Genomic DNA, 11,273 nt, shown 5'->3' on the forward strand with positions numbered 1-11,273 from the left:
ATTTCCTCCTTCCCCCCCCCTCCCTTTACCTTACTTACAGGTAGCAGAATTACCAAAAATAGGAAGCCAAAATAATAAAAAGGCAAACCCAGACAATCCACAGTGTATACTAACTAATTCTTTATCATTGGAAATTTGTTTCTGATATATATGTAAAGTCTCTATTCCTGGCCCCATGTTCTAACCCTGCCATCCCCCTCTAATTATGTGTGCATTCTGATGGGTGCTAGGTTTGTGGGTGCCCATAGGCAAGACAGAGGAGATATGCCGGTGCTTCACCTGGCTCAATACAACTCAGCTCAACTACCTGCTGGTGGGAGGAGAGCCACAGTTGGCCAGAAAAGAGCTTTTTATAAATAAATAAAATAAGTTGTTTAAAATTAATTTCAGAGAGAGGTAGGGAGAGAGAGAGAGAGATAGAAATATCAATGGTGAGAGAGTCATTGATTGACTGCCTCCTGCATGCCCCCAACTGGGCGTAGAGCCCGAAACCCAGGCATGTGCCCTGACCGGGAATTGAACTGTGACCTCAAAGTTCATAGGTTGATGCTCAACCACTAAGCAACACCAGCCAGGCGAGAAAGGAGCTTTTGACATGAACTGATATTCTTATTTAAGTTCATATCTGAGCTAACCAGAGGCTGCTTTATGGCTGTTTATCATCAGTGTGTGTTGTGTCAGGGCCCTAGGCGTCTCACTCACTTGATGCCCAGTCGCAGGGTAGCGAGTAAGGAGAACCTGGCAGCACAGCTGTGAAAACAAAGATGCGTTAGCGAATCTTGACTCTCTTTTTCCGTTTGCATCTCCAGTGTCCAGGCTCTTCAGGGGGAGATTTCCCTTCTCCAGGAGCAGATCTCTCACCTGCAGTTTGTGATCCACTCCCAACACCAGAACCTGCGCAGAGTCATCCAGGAGGTCAGGTCAATTGGCACGTTTCTCGGGTAGATGGCAGATTTACAGTGAGGAGCCCCAACACGGGCGGCTCGCCTGGCTTTCCAAGCAGCGAGATTCTGCTCCCCACGGACCTTTTATCCCCACACAACACGCTGTTGTCTGTATGCCAACATCTGGAATGTCCTCAGTGAAGATATTGGGGAAATTGTGTTTAACTGCTCTTTAGATCGGCGATGCTCAACCTTTTTCATCTGATGGCACACATAAACTAAGTATTAAAATTCTGTGGCACACCAAAAAATATATTTTTTGCCAATCAGACAAAATAAAAATAGGTATAATTTTGATACATTCACACCAGACAGCTATTATTGTGTTGGCTGTATTTTTTATTTGACAATCTAAAGGAAAAGAGGTCAGCGCCCCTGACTAAATAGCCAGGTATCTCACGTTTTTAACATTCTTGGGGCACACAGGTTGAAAATCGCTGCTTTAGATGGTTCAGTGATTTTTTTGAAGGGTCCTGAGCTGGATAATGTACACTGTCCTTTAGAAGACTTTGTAGATTTGGGGACTCAGCCTTTTCTTGAGGAAGGACTAATTGATCAGTTTCATATGAGTTTCCTTAGGAGCAGCGTTAGGACAGGGGCGTCGCCTGGCCCTTCTGCTCTGGGAACATCCCGGCAAGCGAGAGAGCAGAGCTCATTGCAGTGGCAGCCGGGGGGATGGTGGATCGAACACTCAAACTGTTTACTTCAAGACATGTATCGAGCTGGGTGGGGGGCCTGTTTTAGACTTAGAATCAGGTCTTCATTCATTTTCTTTACTGCCTAATATTTGTCCCCAAAAGGAGTCTTTCTAAACAACTCAAATACCTTCCTGACATAAATGCAGCTTCTGTGCCCCTTGGCTGGAACCTCACCAGGAGAATGGACTCGAGGCACTTTAGAGCCAGACCCATGTTCTCATTTTACAGATGGGAAAACTGAGGCCCCCGGTGGTTAAACGACAGAGCTGGTAGTGGCAGGGTTGGCCTCAGAGGCCACGTGTTTCCTCTCTCCCTGCACCGTTCTGAAATCATCCACCCCCCCAGCTGCACGTTGCCTCTTGGCTGGTGGTTTCTCCTGAAGCAAAGCAGGCCCCCCTCACCATGCCGCCGGTGGGCCAGATCTCTGCCTCAGGTTGCTCCCCTGCACCAGCCAGCGGCCTTCTGCCTTGTCCATTGGCCTCTGCATCCGCAGGATGAAAACGTTATGTGGCTGAGACATAAAAGGGGGGCCGGTGCTGCTTTCCACAGATGCACTCCTGCTGAATTTGGTATAAACGGGTTTCCCAAGGACTGGAATGTTAACAGCACTGTCCGCAGGCCCTCGTCCCCAGGAGCCAATTCATTCTGCTATTCTCTTTGGCCTGCTGAGTCGCCTCATGCTTTGGGATTTAATTGTTTTACTGGATGAATATCATTTGACCACAGAAACCTGCACAATTTCTGACTTATGTAACTATTCTCTGTTGTCTGACAAGATTTTTCCAATTGTGTTTCCTAATTCTTAGATGGAAAGCTTAAAAAATAACTTAAAAGAACAAGATAAAAGAATTGAAAATCTGAAAGAAAAAGTTAACATACTTGAAGCCCAGGTAAGGAGGGGATCTGTTGTATATTTCAGTGTGAATGTGACTGTGTGTGTGTTCAGTGTTTCTGAGAGCCTGTGTGTAAATGTCTGTGTGTAGCTGTGTGTGACTGTGCCTGAGTGTTCGTGTGTGAGTGTATGTGCTTCTCTGTGTGTATATATGAGTGTCTTTCTGTGGGTGGGTATGCATGTGCTTCTTCTATGCATAAAAAATTATAGCCTTGGGGAGAGGTGCTCTTAATCATTATTAAAGTATCAAGTATTAAATATTTGATGATATTATAAAATTATTAACATTACATATTAATAAGTAATTGTTAAAAGTCCATGCAAATTTTCCAGAATAGTTGCTGTGTTGGGGAGACAGGTGATGTGGACTGGAACTAGAAGCCTGGTCAAGGCCGCTCTAGGAGACAGCCCGTCTGCTGGCTCCAGGCTTTGTTTCTGTCCTGCCCTGAGGTGTCCTCTCCTCCTTTGTCCATTTCCATGTGGCTTCCAAGCTCTGCCTCAGGGCTCACTCCCTTCAAGAAGCCTCTTAGCATTTTATTATTTTTCAGTGTCTTAGAACTTAGCATAAGACTTTATCATTTACTATAATGAGACCTGCTTTTCTGCCTGCCCAACCCTTCCCCTTAGCTAGGAAAGCCTGGTTTAGCCTTCCAACTGCCATGCTGGGCTGGGGTGCCCCTGCCTACAGGAAGCCCCACTGAGGCTGGGCACCCCAAGGACCCCACAGCTGCCTCAGCTCGACTTTCTGCTCAGGGCCACCCCTTCTGTCTTTGTCAAGTGGCTGGTCATTGGCTGCCCAGACCTGTCGCCTTTTCTACTTCAGTCCCCAGTATTTTGACTTCCTGCTTGCTGTGTGCCTCCTTGCTGTCCCGTCCTGTCCTGTCCTGTCCTGTCCTGTCCTGTCCTGTCCTGTCCTGTCCTGTGGATGCAGAGAGGCTCTGACTCCCACTGCAAACCTCATCATCGTTTGGAGCTTCGCCCCTCCCCTGGCAGACCAGAGAGGAGCCACATGATCACACTCCCAGCCACCAAGCCATTCCTCCCACTGCCATGTTCTTTCTGCTTCCCCACAACAGAAGAAAAAAATCATAGTAACAGAAAGAGGCTGTCAGTATTTTTACATCTTGAGTTTTGTAGCCATTGCCCTGTTCTGCCATTTCCACCTTCCGGGAGAACCACCATTCTCTTTATCCGCAGGGTGAACTCTACAAGCCTCAGGCTTTCCTTAGATTCTCACCTTCTGTAGGTCTCATGGGGACTGTTCATTTGATAAAGACAATGCTTACAGCTCTGAACAGCTGAAAACGCGGGGACTGTGGAATAATTCGCTCAGAATTAGTGTCCACTCAAGTGCCCAGTGAGGGCTGGCCAGTGTACCTCTGAGGGCCTCAGACGATGTGATCCGTGGCACATGAGAGCCTCTTTCTGCTAAGAAATGTCTTCAAAGGCATTTCCTCACAGCTTTTCTTACTTAGTGGCCTTTTGGCAAATGGTACTTGATAAAATATTTTTCATATATTATTTTTACATAGCTAACCTATTCATTCATTCTATACAAATTAGGAAATATGGATAAACAAATAAAATAAGAAAATATAGTTTAAAACTAACTGCCTTTAAGTCTTAAAAAGCTGTGCCAGGCACTGAGCTGAGTTTTTGACATATTTTTAGCTCATTTCAGAACCTGTGAAGAGACTATGACTATATCTATTACATAGATGAAGGAATGAGGCACAGAGAGGTTAAGTAACTGAATGAGGTCACACAGCTAGTGAGTGTGTAATTTCAGAGACAATAGTGACTCTCAACTGGCTACATTCTGTGTTCTGATAGAGCAACAGGAACAACAAGCTTATGGGCAAGGAGTGATGTAGGTGGATCAGGAGCATGAAGCATGTGTCTGATAAATGTGTTAGCTATGTGATCTCTGCACATTTTTTTCAACTTTAGAATAAAGAACTAAAAACCAAGGTGGCACTTTGGTCTGAAACTCCTAGGACAATGGTATCTAAGGCCGTCGCTACAAGGTAAGGTCTCTCTCCTCCTCTCACCTTCCTTCACAACCGCTCTTTGTCAGCATTCATGAATGTTGGCACTCGTCCCACTGGAGGAAGGGTCCAGTGTATTAATCTTATGTAATCGTTTGTTTACTGTCTGTCTCTGGGTTCTTCAAGGCTAGGAACTGTGTTAATTACCACTGAATCCTCAGGCCTAACCCATGAAAGCTTCCCGAATAAATGAATTAATACATTTAGATATCTCTTACCCCTTCTTTGCTGTAAAACAGGCCCAATCTGGGCTTCAACTCTTTCTCCAAACGAAACAGATCATCTCCTCTCTTGTCCTTGTTTCTCCACTGCTCACATGTTCTGTGCTATCGATGAGTATTTTAATCATAAATTGCTTATATTCATTTAAATGTCCATGTCTGTACCTCAAATCAAAGAGGTCGGAATAGTTCCTAGTATTTTACTTTATTTCCTGCATTGCTAATGAGTGTCTTCTATCAATACCTAATAATGACCCAATCAAACACCGATAACGACTCACTGAAGCAATGGAAATGATTGCTGAAATCTTCAAAGTCGATTTTTAGTGCTAACAGAATCCAAAGTGACAAGTTGTAAAAAAAAAACTTCTGGGCTCAAATCATATTTCCATAATACTCTATGAAATTATCCCTTAAAAGAAAACATAGTCTGTAATTACACGAATCATTTAAAAAGTGATTAAAAACTTCCTGTTGTAGCAGTTTTTGAATTTCCCAGTGTGCTACCCCCAGGGCAGAAGCCCATTTTCTGAAACTCTCTGGCTCTTGCATGAGCTGGAGAATCGCCCCTGTGATTAGCGTCAGGCTAGGAATTCAGGCTAATGTATCTCCCTCTTCAGAATTCCCTACAATAAGTGCTTCACTCTCTAATGATATGTGTAATTACAGCCCAGAGAGGAAACCAATACGAACCAAGTCTTCTAAAATCCTTGAGCACCCAGATGAAATGGTCTCAACTTTTTGGCCACTAGCCTTGTAACTTCTAATAAAGAAAAGAAAGGAGCCCCAGCAGTGAAATGCCCACATTTCAGAAGGAGAGAGAAGTACAGTAAACCCTCGATTTTGGAAACTTTGATTTAAGGGCTTTGGATTTAATGGATAAAATTTCCAGTCCATATGTTATATGTGAAAATTAACACCCTATTAATTTAAAGATGCTTTTAACCAAGATTTGCTTATTAAATTAACATGTTATTTTTTTGGTTATTAATTCACTGTTATTTTTAGCAAGGTTTAGTGAATAGGCCATATATTAGAAAAAACACTGTAGTAATTTTGCCGACATAAATAAATACTACGTATCTACAACTATTGTCTACGTATTTAAATCCAAGTCACCCAGCGTAAACAATGTTCGGAGAATGATTAGCACGTGATCACACAGCAAGGAGTGGTGACTGGTTTTGTGGTGACGTGGCTTGACTTTCTGCAGCAGATTTAAAGAGGGCTGGCCCGTGTTCCCAAGGGCACTAAGCCAGGCCCCAGCTGTGCACATCTGTTTACTCTTGGTGACCCGTGAATGCACGCATTTACTAGACCTATTCAGTATAAATTTTAAAAATTACAGTAATACATATAAAAAACTTTTCTGTGAAATTAAGCTTTTCATACATACTTAATTGTATTACACAAGCATGTCTACATAAGTAAAAACAGGTAAGCTAACTAATTGGTCAATTTTTTAACATACGCATTTGGAAAACATACTTTATTATATAACAGACTTTCAGCTCTAATGGACACCCCCTCGCCTGTCTGAATTAGTCCCTGATAGTGAGTTTTACTGCAGTCACTTCAGAGGGGGCAGGTGAAGAGTTTGGACAGAAAGGCAAACATGTCTTTCTGAGGGAGGAGAGGATGGTGAAGTTTTTTCTCCCTTACCAGGGTAGACGTAAGAAACCTCCGAACCTTAGAGAATTTTTATGAGTTTATTTGAGCCAAACTGATGACAATTGTTGGAAAGCAAAATCTCAATGGATTGGGAAAATGTTGCAGAGAATGGCAGTTTTGCAGCTTATTTTATACATTAGAATCAAAGGAGGAGATTTAGGGGGGTTACATGAAATCCAGTGGTAGTAGGTTAGCGAGATGGGCAAAAGCAAAGTGGGAAAATCTCTGAGACTGGATGAAGAATGAAACAGAAACAATCCTTTTACATTGGTGGGTACAGGGTAGTTAACAATTAACCTTTAGAGTACATAGAGCTGGTATTGGGGAACAAGATAGTAAGGAGGGGCTCCAGGGTCTTGTGCTCTGGTGGGAGATTGTGCCCTGAGGGGTCTGGATGAAGGGGATGCTCTGACACTCCAAGGGTTTGTTACTGTAGATGCAAGAAGACAATAGATAGACTCGGTTAAGGTAAAGACTGATCTTTGTCAAGGAAGATACTGGCCTAAGAAATGACTAACTGCCATGCCTTGCTTTTGGTTAAGAAATTTTAATTTCAGACCATCCTATGTGGCTACTTTAGGTCTCTGAATTTGTAAGTCCTGCCACGTAGGCCTCCCCTGAGCTTGGCAGGTTTAGTATGCGGCCCCTTTTCCATCCACACCAGATACCATTCCCCTCAGGGTGGCGAGGCATTGTGGCCAACATCCACTGTTTTGACCCTGGAAGGAATGGAGCCAGCCAGAAATTGGTCGTGTCCTTAGTGAAACTACTCCAGTAATGAGAGTGGAGATACCAGAAGTGAAAGCTGTTGGAGACAATGACTTCTATGGCCAATTCTACAGCAACTGCAGTTAATTAATAGTTGAAAGTTTTTAGTTTTGGTTTTTTGGTTCTTTAAATATGATTTCAGAGAGAGGAAGAAAGAGAGAGTAACATCAGTGCTAAGAGTCGATGGGCTGCCTCCTGCACACCCCCTCCTGGGGATCAAGTCTGAATCGAATGCTGACCTCCTGGTTCATAGGTCAACGCTCAACGTCTGAGCCACTCAGGTCACCTGGGCCCAGCTGGGCAAGGTCTTTCAGTTTTAAAGATTTATTTTCTTTTCTAACTTGGGAAAGGTCACATGGGAATATTTACTAAATGAAATAGGGAGACTGGACTGTATATGCCCTTTGTTTTGTGATTTTTGATAGAAATTGCTGAGTTAATGATATGATGGTAATGCAGGAGTTCCAGGATTTTGGAAACCCGAGGGCCCAGGGCCCGCTATGGACTGTTGGCTTCATGCAGGAAAGGATTCAAATTTGAGCCAGAAGAGAGTTTAAAATGAAAGAGAGTTTATTAGTGAAGCAATGGAACAGAGAGAATGTTACTCCATAGGCAGAGCAGCCCCTCCCTAGTGCAATTTACTTCTTTTATTGACTCACTTAATTGAGGGATAGGGAATTCAATAAGGGAGAAGAATATTCAGGAACATTCTCAGAAGATCCCCTTTGGCCAGGTGTTCTTATATCGCTTTTCTTTGTCCAATCATGGCAGCCCGGGTGTGTCCTTTAGAATGCTAATGTGTTACAATAAGCACACAATGAAGCTAGGGGTTACTGCAAGGTGAAATTAGTCTCCATGTTGGATCTAGCTGTTTTTCTGCAGGTTCTCAGCCATCAATTCATTGGGGGTTGGTCTTACTATCTCCGTGATTGTCCTTGTAGCTCTTACCAGTTACAACTGTTTCCCCACATACCCTATCTCAATGGTAGATCTCATGTTTGCAAAATGAAATATGATTAATTGGCTCCTTTGAAAATGTAAGTAGTAGAATGGTTTGGTAAGTCTGGATTCACCATACAGTGGAATTACAACTCTAGGGGGGAAAAAACATACATTTAAATATTAATCTAGGCAAATCTCTTAAATCACTCATAAAATATAGGGTGTCCCCATTTATACAAAGCAATTATATACACACTTTGAATAATTATAAAGGCAGTGTTTATTAAAATACATTTCATTTTCAAAATTGAGCTATCAGCTGTTAAACTGTGTATATATTTTTTTGGGGGGGAGGACACCCTATATATTTCCATGCTACCTCTCAGTAAGTACCAAAAAACAACTTTTGGGTTTTTCCCCCTTGGGCATTAGAACATATAGATGCTTCATGGGTTGAACATTAGAAGTGGAAATTAGAGGTCATTAGTGACAACAACAACAAAACACACAATGAGGACAGAAGGTCAGGCTTTGAGAAAACCATAGAATTGAAATGTCCTGAGGTAGAATGGATGTGTTTCCCATCTCCAGGTCACTCTGGTGCATATCTTCACTGAGTGGAGTGGCAGACATAGGCTCTAACTCTCACTGCCCCCTCCCCCCACCACTACATAAGTTTAATGCTTCCACAATGTGATTCTCCTGTGTCTCATGAGGAATTACAATCCATCGATTAACTGCCACCTCTTAGATTAAAGCAATTAGTTCTGATGCTGGTGTATAGGGCAGTGGAGATGGTAATGGTGGCAGGACAGCAGTTATATCATTACAGGTTAATGTGCTTGATCTTGATGATTGTGTGGTCTTTTCTACAGTGAATTGAAGACTGAAGACTCTACCCCCTATTTCATGTTGGTTAGGTTACGGAAATGAGCTGGCTGGCTGAAGATCTGAATGAGAAAGATCACTACATGGGTCTTATTTATTCTTTGAAACACAGTCTAAACTTGCATGTTAAAATGGCTCAATGCCAATATTTAATGGAATTCATTATACATCAGTAGCTTTGCAAGAAGATGATATTCCACAAAATCAAACAAATAGATATTGGAGGGAAAGAACTCTTCCTTCAAAACTTACTTAATGGGTAAAGAAACCAGGAGCTTTCCCACGATGGAAGATGAATTCTGCTTTAAAGTTTAAAAAAAAAAAATCAATCTTTTCTCCAGATTTTTGCTGAAGGGAATGATTTAAGGTTGTCAAGTTTAACTTTTGATAGTCGTTCTTATTTATGTAAGTAGAAGAAAGTGTGTATATGTGTGTGAATAAATGTTATATTTTCAAGTTGACTTTTGGATAATAAAAAATATCTTACCATGATATAAGTTCATCTTCTGACTCATCGTTAGTGGGACAGTTATTTGCTGCTGAATCTATGGGCAGGGGAAGACTCTTTTTAGCTAATTCTCCAAACTGAGAATCTTGGCTGTCTCACCTTACCTGAGGAAGCCAGGTTTCTTCAGTTGGGATTGAAAATTGGTTGCTAAAGGTAACCCACACATAAGTACAAGGGAATGTGCTTTGTGACTCTGCTTCTGTAGCTAATTTTCTTTTCAATATTCATTATGTTATTTAAGTAAAATATTGGATGGGACACTAGAACACAGTGCTTGTTAGCTCATACCTCCATAAAGATGTCTGTATTATGAGTTCAAAGGAACAGTGGCTGCTGGGCAGCCAGGAAGAATCCACGTTCATGAATTAGAATGGTGTCTAGTGCTTGCATGAAGGCGTGCTTAACTGTGGATGGTGCATTCACTACAGCTGGAGTTTGTGATCGAAACCTAACTCTAACTTGTAGACGTGCAACATACTGACATCAGGAATAATGGGAGACTTTAGTCACCCTAAAGGGTGAATTACTTTAAGCCTTTTGATCACCCTCTTTGGTGTATAACTATAAACCTTTTCTCAGGAAAGATGCTTAAAGCCTTTCAGTGTGGAATGTGAAATATCAGTATTATCTAGGAAATATTTAAAGGTATGAACATATGAGGTGACATAATGTATTCATAAATTCTTCAGAGTTCTGTAACCCTTGAAACGTCACATCACTGTGCAGTCGGGGAACTCACCTTTCACTCCGAGATCACGTAGGTCCCTCTTCTCTCTCAGTCATCGCACTGGGTTGAAATAAATATGAGGTTTGTGAACGAACGCATCTAACTGAGCTAACCATCTGGATGGTTTCCATTAGAATGATGTATCCTAAAGTCAAAAATGGAAGGACACTGTTGGGTTGGATTTTGGTTTAACTCTATTCAATTTTGAAGATGGAAGTGCAGTTGAACATAAGACAAATAGGATCTGCTCATGGGGTCTTGGGGTTCACTTTGGAATCTCCTGAGTATCAGAATGAACATGTTCGGAAGCCTAAAAAGATCTGAACTCTTCAAACACAAAAGGATCTTTTTAGTAGCAGCAGCAGCAGCATTTATTTGTCACATATGGATTATTTTCTATATCCTTATTATTTCAGTTTTTATCATTTGAAATTTTTTTTAAATAAATATTTCTGAGTCACAAAACAAATGATTACAGTGGAAAAATGTATTGGTCTAAAAGTAGTACCACACAGGAAAGACACTACTTCAGTTGGAGTCTAAACAATTGTACTTAAAATTATACTAATTAATATATTGGGTAAGAAGGTCTGAGGTGGGCCTTGAAGTGAGTACATGAAGGTGGAAAATGAAAAGAAATTTGGTTTTGCTTTGATTACATATAATGTTACAATTTATCATTAAGAAATATTTAAACTATTGATATAGTATATCTTTTGAATAATTGCTTATATGTCTTACAATAAAGAAACGAATGTTATAGTTTATGAAGTTTTGTTTTTATTTCTCTTAAAATTAAAATTATTATGCATAAATAATAACTAGTTTTTATTTGATTGTTCATGATAATATAATTAATAATCAATTGATTTTATCAGTAAATAAATATTTAGATAGCTCCCTGAAATTTTCTGCTAATTTTCGCTGGGTCCAAATCAAAGGCAAAAGTAATCCATTATGTTTTCA

General features: G+C 41.2%; 1 protein-coding gene across 5 annotated transcripts in view; it reads left to right on the forward strand.

Annotated features, from left to right (window-relative positions):
- Positions 1-11,073, forward strand: part of CCDC68 (coiled-coil domain containing 68) — a 41,376-nt gene extending 30,303 nt beyond the window's left edge. For all 5 annotated transcript variants that reach the window (XM_081150154.1, XM_081150153.1, XM_081150151.1 and 2 more), the window contains 4 exons: positions 810-915; positions 2,449-2,532; positions 4,485-4,561; positions 9,060-11,073. In XM_081150154.1, the coding sequence (XP_081006280.1) occupies positions 810-915; positions 2,449-2,532; positions 4,485-4,561; positions 9,060-9,117 (325 nt within the window). In that variant the 3' untranslated portion in view covers positions 9,118-11,073. The remainder of the gene's footprint in view (positions 1-809; positions 916-2,448; positions 2,533-4,484; positions 4,562-9,059) is intronic.
- Positions 11,074-11,273: the final 200 nt, after the last annotated feature.

This window comes from Miniopterus schreibersii (assembly GCF_964146895.1).
Source record: "Miniopterus schreibersii genome assembly, chromosome: 10".
In the NCBI taxonomy this organism is placed as follows: Eukaryota; Metazoa; Chordata; class Mammalia; order Chiroptera; family Miniopteridae; genus Miniopterus; species Miniopterus schreibersii.